Here is a 17,258-nt window from a genome sequence, read left to right as displayed (position 1 = left end):
GGTCTTTCTCCAGATTCAGGATCACAAGATGCATCTACTGGAGCCGGCCCTGTGGTGTAGCAGGTAAAGCCACTGCCTGCAGTGCTGGCATCCCATATGGGTGCCAGTTGGAGTCCCAGCTATTCTACTTCTGATCCAGCTATCTGCAATGGCCTGGGCAACCAGTAGAAGATGGCCCAAGTCCTTGGGCTCCTGCACCCACATGGGAGACCCGGAAGAAGCTCCTGGCTCCTGGCTTTGGATTGGCCCAGTTCTGGCCATTGCAGCCAACTGGAGAGTGAAGACCTCTTCTCTCTCTCTCTAACTCTGACTTTCTTTTCTTTTTTTTTTTTTTTTTTTTTTTTGTATAAAACAATTTATTGAATTTTTTTTGGGGGGGGGGATTCCATCACATCATGCTGCATTACAACTGAGCCATTAATCTTGTAGCTTCATCAACATTAACAGGTTCATTTTCATGACTCTGCTGAAGAATCAGCTCTTTCTGTAACGGTTCCAGAGAAAGGCCCCTTGAGAAGTTTGCAAGTTCCTTTTGTATATTTATAAAAGCTTTGTTCACTCTGTTAACTTTGTCTTCGTTCACAATGTTTATCTTCTTAAGATTAGTAGTAACTGGTTTTGCTTTGTTTTTAGCCTTAAAGTTTTTTTGGCTGGCTATGTGAAATACATTTTTGGACTTCTGTCCTCTTAATTTGTTCTTGGCCATTGTCTTAAATCCCCGCGTGCTGCAGCTGGAGGTCCAGGTGACACCATCTGCACGCACATAGTCCCTCTAACTCTGACTTTCAAATAAATAAATAAATAACTCTTAAAAAAAGTAGTATAGGAATATTTCAAACACAGGGGTTTTACATAATAAATCCATGATTTTTATTATATTTAGCTCAGTCCTCCTCTTTCCTCCTTTTGTGGCATGTTTTGGGCCTGTAATTCTCAAATTATTCCAGTGACCTCTGCAGTTCCCCTAATAGTGTGAGATCTCAATATTTTCCTCTATTTTTGTTTTTAACTATTTTATCGCCATGCCTAAACTAATAATGTGACATATAAGAAAATAAAGTTCACATTTGCATCTCCTTCAAGTGTATTCTGCCCTTTGGAACTTTAAGTCAAAGGCGGGTTAATATCTGCACATTTGTTTTGTTGGGATTCTTTGAGAACTTGTGGATTTGATGGGTGTCCGTAACATGGACAGCTCTTGCATAAAACAAACGGGTACCCATAGTCCTCCTCAAATTGACAATGCCGCAGGCGCATTCTTAGAACATAAAGCCTTGCTCTGGGCCCCTTAACTAGGAGAGAACAAAAGTGCTTCCATAAGTGAGACTGAATTTTTTCTAGCTTCCAGCATGTTTTGCACCTCACCCTGCATTTACCGGGGGCTTTGGCCCCGCCTCAGTGTTGTCTCTGATGATGACCCGCCTACCTTGCTAGTAGTGTCCGTGGTGACTCCAGCTCTCCCCAGGGCTCCCTCAGTTTTCCCAGGAGCTGATGACAGCCTGGCCTGCCAGTTCAGACAGGGACCCAGAGACCCTGACCTAATTCAGGGCTTTAAAATGCTCCCATCACAGGGCAGCGACCTTGAAAGCTCATTTAGTCCCCTTTCCTCTCTTCGGGCAGAACCACATCCAAACCATTCCCTGACCTTAAATACTGGCAGAGAAGGAGACTGCATAGCCTCACCTCACCTTGGACCGGGCACTCAGGGTGGGCAGAACCCCGGTGGCCCTTCAGTCCCTCTCCGCAGGACCCTGGCCTCCTGGAGCTGCCGCCCACTTCCTCCCCGACCGTGAAGCCCAGCTAGCGCTCTGCCCGCGACCCCCGACCTGGCGGACAGGCCTGGGCGGGCAAAGGGCTCCCTGGGCCCAAAGGTGACCATTAGGCCGGCGACCCCGGGCCCAGCAGGAGGCGCCGGGTGGGCGCGCGCGGCTCTCGCGAGAGCTCGGTTAGTGAGGGTGGCAGGGGCCTGGGGAAGTGGACGCCTGGGAGCGGCGCGGTGTCAGAGGAGCCGGCGGGCGGCCCTTTCCCCGCCTCCCTTAGCTTCTCCTCCCATTGAGCGCTGCACGCTCTGCGCTTCCCACTTCCGCCCCCTCTGCCTGCCATTGGAACCAGCGAAGCCCAGCAAGTTGCGGCCGCCGAGCAGCCGGCGCTGCCCTCCTACTCTGCGCCTGTCTTCCTCTCGCCTGTCCTCCGCTTCCCCGGCCGCCGCCGCCCCTGAGGCCTTGCGATCCCCGCGCCCGTAGCCCACGCCGCGGCCGACATGAGCTTCTTGTTGTGAGTAGCAGGCCCCTGCGCGCGTCGGCTTTGTTTGGGCGCGACCTGGGCCGCGGGCCCCGGCCGCCTGCCTGCACGCCGTCCCGCCCGGCCCGGTGGCCTCGCTCCGCGCTGCCCTGCCGGGCGTTGCCCCCCGGGCGGAGCTCCGGAGCTGCAGCTGTAGCTCCCGGGACGCCACCGCCGCCGCCGCCGCCTCGGCTGGCTTGTAGCGCGCGTGGAGTCCCCGAGCCGCAGGAGGCTGTTTCCCCCGGTACTCCCGGCTGTGTGTGTGTGTGTGTGTGTGTGTGTGTGTGTCCGATTTCTCCGTCAGCCCGAGCGCTGCCTTCGCACTCCTGCCGGCGATTGTTTATCCGCACGCTTTTCCTAGATACCGCCCACTCCCGTCGGGCTCCGACTCGTTTCTGCGTCCCAGGCACGGAAGATTGAGCGTCCTGCTCTTTCCCCTGTCACGCCGGGACCTTGTAAACTTCCTTCTTAGGCCGTAGGGGTGGGGAGATAGGGGACAAGCCCTGTGGCTGTAACTCCGATGCGGATCGGAGTCCTTCTCCGGTGACAGCCTGGGGTCTTGGGCAGGGGTATCTGGAGCTGCCTGCATGCCACAGTGTTGGTTAGGTCCCCCCAGGGGGTTGTTGCGCGACTCATTGGAGGATGCCATCGGTAGAGTCTCATTGAGTGCTGGTCATTATTTCGCTGTACTTATCGCTTATTCCAGAAGAGTTTGGGGCGGAAGGGGGCCGAGAGGGCAGGGCGGAAAGATGAGGCGGCCAGATGAGGGTGTGGAGGCAGCAGGCGGGCCTCCGGTTACGCCCCGAGGAATAACTCTCCTGAAGGCTTCGCTGTGTGTGGTTCCTCCGTGGTTCCTCTGCGTTTGGAAAGCCAGTGTGAAGTGGGAGTTGGAAACCGACTCCGTACACTCCTTCACTGTGGTGGACGAGATAAGCGTTTTGGAAGATTGTTTTCTGGGCTGATTGCACTTACTTCCCAGTCGCCCATTACTTTTTAGTCATCCCCTTGGCATCTGACTTCTGATGTTTTAATTCACCCTTATTTCCACGTGGCTTATATCTACAATATTAATTCTTTTTAGGGTGTCTATCGAGCGATCACGGACGGTTAACTGCCCGCAAACTGGCTATTATTTTCCATGTGCGTAGGGGACCTGGCTTTTGTCAGCCTGAAGCCCCGTTTTTAGACTTTATCCTGGACGTTGATTCTGAATTTGTAAGATTGAAATAGTGCTAGAGGAGGGGACTGGGTGCCTTTTTAGAAGTCTTTGTTTCCTACTGTAGTCCTAACCAATATATCCAGGCAACCTTAGCTTTAAGCTTCTCATCTTGAGTGTAATTTTACATTGCTGATGTTTTATTTTCTTTAAGAATTTAAAAGGTGCTTTTCAAATAGCAATGAATGTACTGCCCATGACTGCATCTGATGGGCTTGTGTCTTTTGGAACTCATAAACCAAATTAGTTGAAGCAGGGGAGAGCTGTATTTGGCTGAAACTAGAGGATGGAGAAGGTTCTGGTGCTATTTTTTGGAATACAAATACAATAGTGTCCTGTTTTTACATGGCTTAGTGTTTAATAGATTCAGAAATGTTCTGGATTGGTTCATTTCTCCTAAAGGATATTAGCTACATTTAGAAAGTCTTGCTGTAACTAATGTACATGGCACCTCAGAGGGTTTGCACTGCTCGAGGCACAGTGTTTGAGTCAGCTGACATGTAGCAGTTAGTATATTCTTAGGATACTTAGCCTATGTCCTTGATAGTTCAAAAACATTCATTCCATATTTTTGGTTTTGATCCTTGTCCCCAGGTAGTTAAAATCACCGAGAAATAATTATTGGAAATGAAAGAACAAAGTTTTGGTTTCTTCATCTTTTGTTACGGTTTCTTGAATACAACTTCTATACCAAGAACTAGAAAGATGACCTCAGAAAGGAAGACTTTAAAGATTGAGTTCAGATACTTTCCTGCAGTTCTTGGAAGCTTGTTGGGAAGGCTTCTGTTAAGTGGATGGAGCAGAGGAAGTAAGGGCGATGCAGGACAGAGTTACGAAGGTGATGACTCATGGCTCTTGAGGACTGTAAGACAGAAGGAAAAAGTTATTGATTTAAAAAAAATTCGCTACGTCAGACACTGAGGTAGACGCTGAGTATCATTTCTTGACAAAACAGACAGAAATTCCTGCATTACTAGACCTTGTATTCTGGTGGGTGACTCTAAACCCTAAACATCAGTAAATTATATAGAATGTTAGAAAGTCATGCCATGGAAAAAAATAAAGGAAGTAACGCAGTTTTTGGATTGGGAGTCTAGGTAGATTAGGACATCTTCAGAGGCTGCCCAGATCATCTGCAGGAGTGATACCTTTGTGTAACTTTTCTGTGAATGTTCAAGATAAATTGGCACTGACTGAATGTGTAGGTCTGGCAGGGACAGAGCATTGAATATGCTGCAGATTGGCCTCAGTAAAGTGGCAGCTTTACTTGCAATACCACACTTACTTGCAATACTGTGTTACTTCTTTTTTTCTTTTTTTTTTTTTTTAAGATTTTATTTTATTTGAGAGGTAGAGTTACAGACAGAGAGGGAGAGACAGAGAGAAAGGTCTTCCATATGCTGGTTCACTTCCCAGATGGCCACAACGGCTTAGGCTGAGCTGATCCCATCTGAAGCCGGGAGCTAGGAGCTTCTTCTGGGTCTCTCCATGTGGGTTGAGGTGAGACCTGGGCCTTCATCTACTGCTTTCCCAGGACACAGAAGAGAGCTGGATTGTAAGTGGAGCAGCCAGGACTTGAACTGGTGCCCATGTGGGATTCTGACACCACAGGCAGAGGCTTAGCCCACTACACCACAGCGCTGGCCCACTTATGCATTACTTCTTGAAAAATATGAAAAGATCGTACCTGTTAGGAATGTCAAGCTGAGTCCTGTATATTTTTCAACTCTTCATTTTATCCAACATTCTATTTTTGTTTTAGATCAACTAAGATATCTTTTAATTATGTATAAGTGTGGCTGTGAAATCTGTTCATTTGCAGAAGTGATTTAAAATTTTACTGTGACAGGGCTGGCATTGTGGTGTAGGGGGTAAAGCTACCGCCTGTGATTGCCAGCACCCTTGATGGACACTGGTTTATGTCTTGGCTATTACGCTTCTGATCCAGCTTCCTACTAATGGCCTGGGAAAAGCAGCAGAAGATGGCCCTAATGTTTGAGCCCCTGTACCCACATGGGAGACCCAAATGAAGTTCCTGGCTTCTGGTTTCTGGCTTCATCTACTGTTGTGGTCAATTGGGGAGTGAACCAGTGATGGAAGATCTCTTTCTCTCTCTCTGTAACTCTGACTTGCAAAATAAATAAATAACTTTATTTATTTATTTATTTACTTTTGACAGGCAGCGTGGACAGTGAGAGAGAGAGACAGAGAGAAAGGTCTTCCTTTGCTGTTGGTTCACCCTCCAATAGCCACCGAGGCCGGTGCGCTGCGGCCAGCGCACCGCGCTGATCCGATGGCAGGAGCCAGGTGCTTCTCCTGGTCTCCCATGGGGTACAGGGCCCAAGCACTTGGGCCATCCTCCACTGCACTCCCTGGCCACAGCAGAGAGCTGGCCTGGAAGAGGGGCAACCAAGACAGAATCCGGCGCCCTGACTGGGACTAGAACCTGGTGTGCTGGGGCTGCAGGCGTAGGATTAGCCTATTGAGCCACGGCGCCGGCCAATAACTTTTTTTAAAAAACCTTTGTATTGTGAAACATTTCCCAACCTTCATAAAGGTTGCAAGGAACCACACGAGGAAACTGCACGCATTCCTTCTTCAGAAACCCCACAGAATTTTATCTGTGGCTCCAACAGCGTCATCTCCAGTGAAAGAGTCCTGTCATGAGTCATGTGTTGCATCCAATTACGTGTCTGCAGGTGTCTTCAAACTGAAGTATTGCCTTGGTCTTTCCTTGAATTCCTTGCCCTTCTCATTTTTAAGAATTGCAGGTTAGTCATTTTGTAGAATGTCCCTCGTTTTGAATTTGTCTGATGTTTCCTTGTGCAGTTGAGTTATGCATTGGGACAAGAATACTACAGAAGGGATGTGTATTTTTCTTATTGCATCTTAGTAGATACACAAGTTACGTATTTGTCTGGTTTTGGTGGTGTTAGCTTTGATTCTTTGAGATGTGTACCAAGATTCTCCACTGTATTTGATCTCTTTTTTTCCCTCTTTGCAGTCAGTATTTTGATATGCTATGACTATCCCTTTCCTCATTCCATTTTTATCCACTAGTTTTAGTGTCCACTGCAACATCTTGTCCAAGTTATTACTACTGTGTTTGTCTAATTTTGTCATTTCTTTTAAGTTTATTAGTTGATAGTTTTACCTCAAGGAAGAACTTAACCTTCTTTTCATTTATTCATTTTTTTTTTATATCCGTGTTTGCCATGGTCTGAATGTTTCTATCCTTCTAAAGCATATACATTGAAATCTGATTACTAAGGTGATGGATGGTATTAGAAGGTGGGGCTTTTGGGAGGTGATTGGAATTAATGCCCTTAGGTAAGAGGCGTGAGGAAGGGATAGGTGTTGTGGCACAGTGGGTTAGGCTGCTGCTTGGGATGCCTCATCTATATTGGAATGCCTGGAATCGAGTCCCAACTCTGCTTCAAATTCAATTTCCTGCTAGTCCACCTGGAAGGCAGCAGATGATGGCCCAGGTACTTGGGTTCCTGTCCTTATGGAGTTCTTGGCTCCTGGCCTGGGCCTGGCCCAGCCATGGCTATTACAGGCAGTTGAGGAGTAGACCAGTAAATAGAAGATGTCTCTTTCTGTCACTCTACCTTCAGAATAAATAAATAAATGAATAAATCTTAAAAAAATGGAAGATGGTGCCTCAACTCCCTCAGGAGCTTCTTTGCCCTCTGCCATGTGAGGACACCCGGAAGACATGGCTTGTAAGGAACAACCCTCACCAGACATCAGAATCTGCTTATGCCTTGATCTCGGATGCCTAGCCTCCAGGGCCATGTGCAGTAAATTTCTGTTGTTTATATATTACTGAGAATAGATATGTTATTATAGCAGCTCAGATGGACTAAGACAGTGTGAACATGTGGATTTCTGTGTTACTCAGTGAGCTGTAATCTGTAACAACCATTATTTGGGTGCTCAAATTGTCCCAATTTATGCTGGTGGGAACTCTGTTCAAGCCAGCTTCTTTATCCTTTGGCTTGTTCCTATCTTTCTCTCAGTACTTCTTTGCTTTCTGCACAAAATATCCCAGACATTCTCTGCCCCAGTTCTGTGACTGTCTGTTTCTTTGAGTACCTTGGTTCTGTTCAATGGAGAATAATATAGAAAACAATGTTCTTTTAAAAAATATTTTATTTTCATTAATTTGAAGGACAAAGAGAAAGGGATCTTCCATCTGCTGATTGAGTCTCCAAATGCTCACAACAGCCAGGGCTGGGCCACACCAAAGCCAGGAACCCAGATCTCCATTTAGGGCTCCCATGTGATAGCAAGGCCCCAAATATCTGAGCCGTCATCTGCTGCCCTCCAGGGTGCACATTAGCAGGGAGTTGGATCAGAAGCGGAAGTGAGACTCAAACCTCAGCACTCTGATATGGAATGCAGGCGTCCCAAGTAGTGGTGTTAGTACTATGCCACAGGGTATGCCTGAGGTATGCTTTTTTCTTTTTTAAGATTTATTTATTTATTTGAAAGTCAGAGTTACACAGAGAGAGTAGAGGCAGAGAGAGAGGTCCTCCATGTGGGTGCAGGGGCCTAAGCGTTTGGGCCATCTTGTACTGTTTTTCCAGGCCACAGCAGAGAGCTGGATTGGAAGTGGAGCAGCAGGGTCTCAAACTGGCACCCATATGGGATGCTGGCACTTCAGGCCACTGCACCACAGCGCCAGCCCCTGAGGTATGCTTTTTACAACAGGTTGCTTGCTCCTAGGCCCCATCATTGGACAGTACTAAAAAATACATACATATAATATATACTTATCTGTATCTACCTGTGTATATTAAATCAGTTCCCACAGCTACCTTCAATTCTTTTTTTTTTTTTTTTTTTTTTTTTTTTTAAGATTTACCTATCCACTTGAAAGTCAGAGTTACACAGAGAGAGGAAAGGCAGAGAGAGAGGTCTTCCATCCGATGGTTCACTCCTCAGCTGGCCGCAATGGCCAGAACTGCGCCAATCTGAAGCCGGGAGCCAGGAGCCTCCTCTGAGTCCCTCACGCAGGCGCAGGGGCCCAAGGACCTGGGCCATCCTCCACTGCCATCCCAGGCTGCAGCCAAGAGCCGGATCGTAAGAGGAGCAGCCAGGACCAGAATCTGTGCCCACATGGGATGCCGACACCTCAGGCCATGGTGTTAACCCTCTGAGCCACAGCGCCAGCTTCAATTCTAAGCCAATCGCATAGGTTTTATTCTAACCTTCTTCTTTTCATGTTTTCTACTTCTTTGTCCTTGAGAAATCTGACTCCTCTCATCCTCATGGAACTTCCTTACCGAGTCCCTCTTTATAGCTTTTCTCTTTTCTCTGGCTATCCTACATGTCCACCCACTTTATAGCCCCAACTTCTCTCGTTGGGGCGTGTGTGGGCCTGTACTGTAACCATATTAGGGATGAGTGCGTTGTGAAACTGTTTTGTTTGCATGTGACAGTGATTTTTTTTCTTATGAATCTTGCGTTTAGGAACAATACTGCAGAACTGTTGGGAAGATTAGATGCAGTGAATGCAAAGGCCTTGCTCAACGTATTGCACTTGTGTACATTAGTGATGCACACTTTATTATTGACATCTCTGTAGTGTGATGATTGCTAGTGGCTGTTATTTTTTGTAAACATGTTCTCCATTTCTGGAAACTTAAATTGTAGCCAATTTTAGTAGGTATATCATGGTGTGTGTCAGTGCTGCTTTGAGTTTTTGAGGTTAGAACTCAAGTGAGCAAACATTATTTGGGTAATAGTCTAACTACTTCATGACCATATAGCCTTATTATTTGTAATTGAAGGTTAAATTTTCTTTAATTGTTGCTTTTGTTTTATATTTTTGGCTAAGACTTTATGTTATCAAATGGAAATATGACTAAGAATACCTCAGTAATCATAGTAGTAGTAATATAGTATTGATTATTAGAAGAAATATTTTTTATGCCGTGGTTCCTTTGTGGAAATAGGTAACAGTGTAACTCAGTGTAAAGGAAGAATAATTTAGTCGAAACAGTAGACAGAAAGTGTTTTTAAGGTACTTTTTCTGGTATCTAAGTGTTTCAGATCCTATTCCAGACAGATGAACAGTAGTGTGACCCTCCTGCTCTGTAGAGAATCTGTTTGCTAGAGCCCTGTAGCTCTAGAGTTAACTATTAAAATAGCTCTTTGTTCAAAAACTCCCCGTGGTTATGGTTTTTGCTCACATATGCCTAGTTTCATTCTCACTAAGCCTTCCCCATCCCTGCCAAATGTTCATTCAGTTGGCTCTCGTATTTGCAACTCTGAAATGGTGCTTTGGAGTCAGTGAATAACAAATTGATTACACAGCATTATTATGAGGTCAGCTGCTTGTAAGTCTTGAGTTATTGTTAAGGACTCTCAATGGTGTCTTCTCAGTCAGACTATTCAGTTCTTTTTCAGCCTTATCAGTTTTTCATTTAAAAAAAGGCAAATTTTTAAGAACCAAACATTCTTTTAAAACCATATTTCTAATTATAGTTAGAATCCAACTAAATAAAAAATTCAGTGCTTAAATTGCTAGATTTTTATGAACCAGAATGTACTTTGTGAGCTTTAATGATTTTTTAGCTTTCTCTGAAGTGGAAACATAGTTATAAGATGTTGATACTATATTGTTTGATGAGAAGAGTACTTGCTTAGAGATATCTTCACCTTTTTAAAAAAATTATTTGAAGGCTTGAAAGTAGTCATTTTATTTGAAAAGCAGAGAGAGAGAGAGAGAGAGATTTTCCATCCACCAACTTACTCCCCAAGTGCTTATAACAGCTAGGGCCAGGCCATGCTGAAGCCTAGGGCTGAGAACTGAATCTAGGTTTCTCAGGTGGGTAGCAGGAACCCAACTACTTGAGCCATCACCTGCTCCCTCTCAGGGTTCACATTAGCAGAAAGCTGGAATCTAGAGTGGAGCCGAGACTTGAATCTACATACTCTGATATGGGACGTGTGTGTCCCAAGTGGTGTCTTAACTGCTGAACCAAACACCACTCCCTCTGACTTGCTTATGTCATTCAACACTCAGGAAAACACTATTACTGTCATTTTATATAGCAGAAGAAAAGCTGCTCTTGGCCTCTGATGACAGAAGATACCTGTAGAACTGAGGAGACCAATGTATTGTCCTTAAGAGGTTTGCTTTAGACCTTTGAAGTGTGGAGCTTTGGCACCACCTAGGAGGAAGATAGAAATGCAAGATTTCAGGGTCCAAACCCTTGGATTAGAATGTATTTTAGTAGAATAAATACAAATGGCCAGCAAATATGAAGAAATGCTCAACATCACTAGCCATCAGGGAAATGCAAATCAAAACCACAATGAAATATCACCTCACCCCTGTCAGAATGGCCAAAATCCAAAAGAAAGAGAGCAACAAATGCTGGTGAGGAAGTTGGGAGAGGGGAACACTTACACACTCTTCATGGGAATGTAGGTGCAGCCACTGTGGAAAACAGTATGGAGATTTCTTTAAAAACTAAAAATAGAATTGTTATATGATCTAGCAGTCCCACTACTGGGATTGAACACATTGTATCAAAGAGATACCTGCACCACCATGTTTATAGCAGTAATGTTCACAACAGCCAAAATTTGGAGTCAACCAAGGTGTCCAATGGTCAGATGAATGGATTAAGAAAATGTGATATATATATATACACACACACACACACACAGAGTAAAATATCCAATCATAAAAAATGAAATTCTACCATTTGCATCCAAATGGACACACCCGGAGTGTGTAGAGTAAAATAAGCCATCCACAGAGACAAATACCGCATGTTCTCCCTTATATGTGGGAGCTAAAATTTATTAAAAAAATGAAAAAGCCTGTGTGTATCAGTATTGTTGCACATGCAGTTTTGTAAAACTTTGTCTTAAACCTTTGTCAAGCCAGTGATGAAGAATGTTTTACTGGGCCAATACTGTGGTGTTGTGTGCAAGCTGGTATCCCATAAAGGCACCCATTTGAGACCAGCTGCTCTACTTCTGATTTAACTGCTTGGTAATGCACCTGGGAAAGCAGCAGAAGATGGCCTAAGTGCTTGTGCCCCTGCACCCGTGTCAGAAACCTCTAAGAAGCTCCTGACTCTTGGCTTCAGATAGGCCCAGCTCTGGCCATTGTGGCCATTTGGAGGGTGAACCAGTGGATGGAACATCTCTCTCTCCGTCTCTCCCTCCCTCTCTCTGTAACTCTTACTTTCAAATAAATAAATCTTTAAAATAAAAAATAATGTTATATTACTACCATTTTAATGATCTGTAATTACTTTAAAGTTTATATATGGGTGAAATGGTCATTTTTCCATAAAACAAAATGAAACAAAACAAAAAATGATATGGTACCTCCCTCCCAAAGAAAATATTTTAGTAAGATTTCCTAGGTGATTGGAAAGTACCTTTCAAGTCTGAGAAACTTTAGACAATAGTAAATGAGGGGCCGGCACTGTGGCATAGCAGGTAAAGCTGCTGCCTACAGTGCCAGCATCCCATATGGGTGCCGGTTTGAGTCCAAGCAGCTCCTCTTCCTATCCAGCTCTCTGCTGTGGCCTGGGATAGCAGTGGAAGATGACCCAAGTGCTTGGCCCCTGCATCCGCGTGGGAGACCTGGAAGAGGCTGCTGGCTCCTGGCTTTGGATCAGCACAGCTCTGGCTGTTGCAGCCAACTGGGGAGTGAACTAGCAGATGGAAGACCTCTCTATCTCTCTGCCTCTCCTCTCTGTGTAATTCTGACTGTTAAATAAATAAATTAATTAAAAAAATAGTAAATGGGTAAATGACTATTTTGATTTACATGTTCAATGTAATAATTAATATAATGTAACTCTGCCTCTGAGATTCGCTGTAACTTTACTTCTGATTGAGAGATTCTTTGAAGCCCCTTGTAGGAGCCTAAATATATGTTATCTTACTGTCTGCACACTTGTAATTATTTATAATGATTCTTTAACTATGTTTTTTCCTTCTGGACTGTAAATTTCTGGAGGGTTTGCTCACCATTTTATTTTCCAGTATGTTAGTATGTTACTTGGCAAATATGTTTTTAGTTTTTTTTTTTTTTCTTAACTGAAGGTTGTTCTAGTAGAAACAGTGGTATGTAAGAGAGGAGACCTGGTCACCATTAACCTTGTGAGATGACTTAATTCCTTAGCCTCTGTTTCCTCTACCTACTGGGGGGCAGGGGCCAGAAAGTAATGCTTATTCCATTGGGTTACTGTGAGAATTGAATGGCAGGATACATGTGGAGGCTCTTTATAAACCAGAGAGTGCTGTATGAACTGTCCTTATCTTTGTTCATGAAACTCTTTCTTCATTCCAGCTTTTGTTTAGTTATCTTACAAATGCATGGCATTGCTACATAATAGAGTAAACTTGTATTATTAAGCAAAGTGTTGGGGCTGGCACCCCGGGTTCTAGTCCCGGTTGGGGTGCCGGATTCTTTCCCGGTTGCCCCTCTTCCAGGCCAGCTCTCTGTTGTGGCCAGGGAGTGCAGTGGAGGATGGCCCAGGTGCTTGGGCCCTGCACCCCATGGGAGACCAGGAGAAGCACCTGGCTCCTGCCTTCGGATCAGCGTGGTGCGCCGGCCGCGGCGGCCATTGGAGGGTGAACCAACGGCAAAGGAAGACCTTTCTCTCTGTCTCTGTCTCTCACTGTCCACTCTGCCTGTCAAAAAAAAAAAAAAAAAAAAAAAAAAAAAAAAAAAAGAAGAAATAAAGCAAAGTGTTGGGTGCTAGCTTTAAGAGGAGAAAGGGGTTCAGGAAAAGATAAGATGTATGTTCTTACTAGTTGTTTTTCCACTGGCTAATGGCTTAAACATCTTGGATATTGCATCAAGTATACACATTCCTTAAGGTGTAGGTGTGAGTTTCAGTTGATGTTTATACCAGTTTTAAAATGTTTGTAGTGTGTTCACTTACTCAAAACAGAGGGGATTTTGCAGATCTAGGCTTCCATAGTTTTTGGCAGAGGCCATTTTGACTGGGTGGATTTGGGATCTTGTGTTGTTAGTTCTTGGCTTTTTTGCTGCTCTCTTCCACCCAGCATGGTGTTTTTTTAATAAAGAAAAGGGGTGACTGGGATCCTTTGGCCCACCCACTTCCTGTAGTTGGGACTTTCAGGTAGGGATTGGAATGGGCTGGAAGTGGTTGGCGGAACTCCAAAGCATGGAAGAGATGGTGTGTGCAGACCACTGCAGCCTCAATCACACGGTCCCCCCAGGGCTCAGCCATTTTATTGGTATTTTTTTCAGCTTGCGTTTCTTCTGCCTTTGTAAATGCTCTTCTAGTTGTTCTGGCTGGGCTACCCTTTCCACCACATTCCTCTGGTTCGGAAACTGCTTTTTCCTGGCCTGTGCCCCCTTCCCAATTTGTTAGATACCATTTCAGTGATGTTCAAACCTTACCATAACCCTTTTCAGAAAGATATTATACTCCCCATCACAGTATGTGTGACCTCTTTGAAGATGGGGCAGTTTCAAAGCTATTTGTTTTTTTCTTTTTTAAATCTTTCTTTTTTTATTATTTGAAAAGCTGAGTTAGAGAGAAGGAGAGACAAAATACAAAAAAAGAAAAAAAAAGAAATAACAACAAAAAAAAAAAAAAGAGAGAGAGAGAGAGAAGGAGAGACAGAGAGATCTTCCATCTGCTGGTTTGCTCCCCAAATGGCTGCAACAGCTGGGACTGGGTGGGGCTGAAGCTAGGAGCCTGGGGCTTATTCCAGGTCTCCCGTATCAGTGCAAGCATTTGGGCCAACATCCTCTGTTGCTTTCCCAGTGCGTTAGCAGGGAGCTGGATCAGAAGTGGAGCAGGGGCTGGTGCCCTGGCACATTATGTTAATCCTCCGCTTGCGGCGCTGGCATCCCATATGGGCGCCAGTTCTAGTCCCGGCTGCTCCTTTTCCGATCCAGCTCTCTGCTATGGCCTGGGAAAGCAGTGGAGGATGGTCCAGGTCTTGAGCCCCTGCACCCACGTGGGAGACCCGGAAGAAGCAACTGGCTGCCGGCATCGGATTGATGCAGCTCCAGCCTTTGCAGCCATTTGGGGAAAGACCTCTCCGTCTCTCCCTCTCACTGTCTGTAACTCTACCTCTCACATAAATAAATAAAATCTTGGGGGGGGAAGCCATTGTAATCCATAAGCTGTACTTTGGAAATTTATATTCATTAAATAAAAGTTAAAAAAAAATAAAATCTAAAAAAAAAAAACAACACACACACAACAACAAAGAAGTGGAGCAGCCAGGTCTTGACCAGTGCCCTAGGGGATGTTGGTGTTGTAGGCAGAGGCTGGCCCCCTCAGAGTTATTTGCTTTTTTTTTTTTTTTTTTTTGAACAGGCAGAGTGGACAGTGAGAGAGAGAGACAATGGTCTTCCTTTTCCGTTGGTTCACCCACAATGGCCGCTCTGGTGGCGCGCTGCAGCCAGTGCACTGCGCTGATCCGAAGCCAGGAGCCAGCTGCTTCCTCCTGGTCTCCCATGCGGGTGCAGGGCCCAAGGACTTGGGCCATCCTCCACTGCACTCCCGGGCCACAGCAGAGAGCTGGACTGGAAGAGGGGCAACTGGGACAGAATCTGGCGCCCCGACCGGGACTAGAACCTGGTGTGCTGGCACCGCAGGCGGAGGATTAGCCAAGTGAGCCACAGTTTTTAATCTGCCACCTAGTACATTGCCACCTAGTACATTGCCTGGAAGTAAACAAATCAATGACATTTTCAAATATTTTGATGGTGGGTGTGGGAGTGATTGCCTCATTTTGCTCTAATTTCCCCCTTCTAAAGATTTTAAGGAAAATATAAGAAGTGGATGCTATGCACAGAAAGATTTAGAGCACCTGTTTATTGGATCTTTATTGCATGGCTTTATAGAAACACTGTAGATACCTTCCTTAAAAGATTGGCATATACCAGGCTCATGTGTTCTGCCTTCTAATCTGCTCTGTAATGTGCATTTCCAGTAGCGATAAACGACAGTGCCCATTTCTCTGGATCTCTAATGTCTTCGTACCACTAAGAAAAACAATTCTGAAAGCCTCTTAGCTTCTTTGACTCTTTTTAAAGATTTATTTATTTATTTTTTTGAAAGGGGCCCAAGGACGTGGGCCATCTTCTACTGCTTTCCCAGGCACATTAGCAGGGAGCTGGATCAGAAGTGGAGCAGCTGGGACTCCAACCAGCGCCCGTATGGGATTCTGGTGCTGCAGGCTGGGGCCTTAATCTGCTTGCCACAACGCTGGCCCCAGAATATAATTTAAAATTATATTCTTTTAAAAATATTGATAACTTTTAGGAAAATATTTGTTTTATCTAAGATCGACACATAGTACATGTAAAGGTTTTTTTTTTTTTTTTTTTTTTTTTTTTTTTAAGATTTATTTTATTTATTTGAAAGGCAGAGATACAGAGAGAGAGAGGTCTTCCATCTGCTAGTTCACTCTCCAGATGGCCACAACAGCCGGAGCAGAGCTGATCTGAAGCCAGGAGCCAGGAGCTTCCTCCAGGTCTCCCACGTGGGTTCAGGGGCCCACACACTTGGGCCATCTTCTACTACTTTCCCAGGCCATAGCAGAGAGCTGGATTGGATACGGAGCAGCCAAGACTCCAACTGGTGCCCATATAGGATGCCGGCACTGCAGACAGCAGTTTACCTGCTACGCCACAGTGCTGGACCCCCCAGGATTGTTTTTGAATGAAGGGTTTTTTTCTCTTAGTAACTCTTTCCCCAATCCATGGGTAAACTGCAGTGTCCAATTGCTAGTACATAGGAAGAATATGCCTTTATGGTATGCTTGCTGCTTTTGAGTATTTACAAGTAAAACCATTAAAAGCACTAATAAGTTACATGTTATGACAACTCAGAATATTTCACCATTTTATCAGCAAATACTCTGCATAATTGTGTGTGTAGAGCCCTGCTAGCCTATGATTTTGTCCTTTTCAACATTTAAAAGACTTTTATTTGCTTACTTAAGATACAGAGATAGAGAGCCCTCAGATGGTGGTTCACTCTCCAAATGCCGGCAGTGGCCAAGGTGGACCTGCTGACACTGGAAACCAGGGACTCAGTCCAGGTGTTCTGCATAGCTGGAGGGGACACAGCCATTTGAGCCATCACAGCTGCCTCCAGGGTCTACATCAGCAGACTACTGGAGCTGGGTGCTGAACCCAGGCTCTCTGATACGGAACTCTGGCATCTTCAACTGCTGGGCCAAATGCCAGCTCCTGTTGCTTTTTTAAATGGCAGCTCTGAAACTTGCATTCCACTTAGTTCAGAAAAAGAAAAGTAGGAGAAAGAGGGGAGAATTTTTTTGCATTTAGTTATGGATTTTCTTTTTTTCTCCTCTTTGACAGTTTTCATTTATTTATGCTTTCTTTTTCTTTCTTTTTAAAAAAAATTTTATTACCAAGATAAAACTATAATTTCTGGAAGTTATTACCCATAGAACATTTTTTTTTTCTAAAGTCAGAGTAACAGAGAGAGAAGGAAAGGCAGAGAGAGAGAGGTCTTCCATCTGATGGTTTACTCCCCAAATGGCCGCAACAGCCAGAGCTGTGCCTATCCGAAGGCAGGAGCCAGGAGCTTCTTCCTGGTCTCCCACGCGGGTGCAGGGGCCCAAGGACTTGGGCCATCTTCCACTGCTTTCCCAGGCCATAATAGAGAGCTGGATCAGAAGTGGAACATCCGGGTCTCAAACCAGTGTCCATATAGGATGCCAACACTGCAGGCAGCAGCTTTACCCACTATACCACAGCACT

The 17,258-nt window shown here is 45.0% G+C and overlaps 2 protein-coding genes across 4 annotated transcripts in view; one reads left to right on the top strand and one right to left on the bottom strand.

Annotated features, from left to right (window-relative positions):
• Positions 1 to 311: 311 nt before the first annotated feature.
• Positions 312 to 789, bottom strand: LOC100356732 (ribosomal biogenesis factor-like). The gene has a single exon (XM_002717117.5). The coding sequence runs from the start codon at positions 704 to 706 to the stop codon at positions 404 to 406; it is 303 nt and encodes a 100-aa protein (XP_002717163.1). The 5' UTR covers positions 707 to 789; the 3' UTR covers positions 312 to 403.
• A 1,152-nt stretch (positions 790 to 1,941) lies between these two features.
• Positions 1,942 to 17,258, top strand: part of MOB1B (MOB kinase activator 1B) — a 73,232-nt gene continuing 57,915 nt past the window's right edge. The window contains exon 1 of one of the 3 annotated variants that reach the window (XM_070048045.1): positions 1,942 to 2,274. In XM_070048045.1, the coding sequence (XP_069904146.1) occupies positions 2,261 to 2,274 (14 nt within the window). In that variant the 5' untranslated portion in view covers positions 1,942 to 2,260. Of the gene's footprint in view, positions 2,275 to 2,383; positions 2,525 to 17,258 lie in introns of those variants that run through there. The other 2 variants (XM_008267766.4, XM_070048044.1) reach the window with 2 other exon arrangements.

Source organism: Oryctolagus cuniculus, chromosome 8 (genome assembly GCF_964237555.1).
Source record: "Oryctolagus cuniculus chromosome 8, mOryCun1.1, whole genome shotgun sequence".
Taxonomy (NCBI): Eukaryota; Metazoa; Chordata; class Mammalia; order Lagomorpha; family Leporidae; genus Oryctolagus; species Oryctolagus cuniculus.
This window is presented reverse-complemented; position numbering and strand designations above follow the sequence as displayed.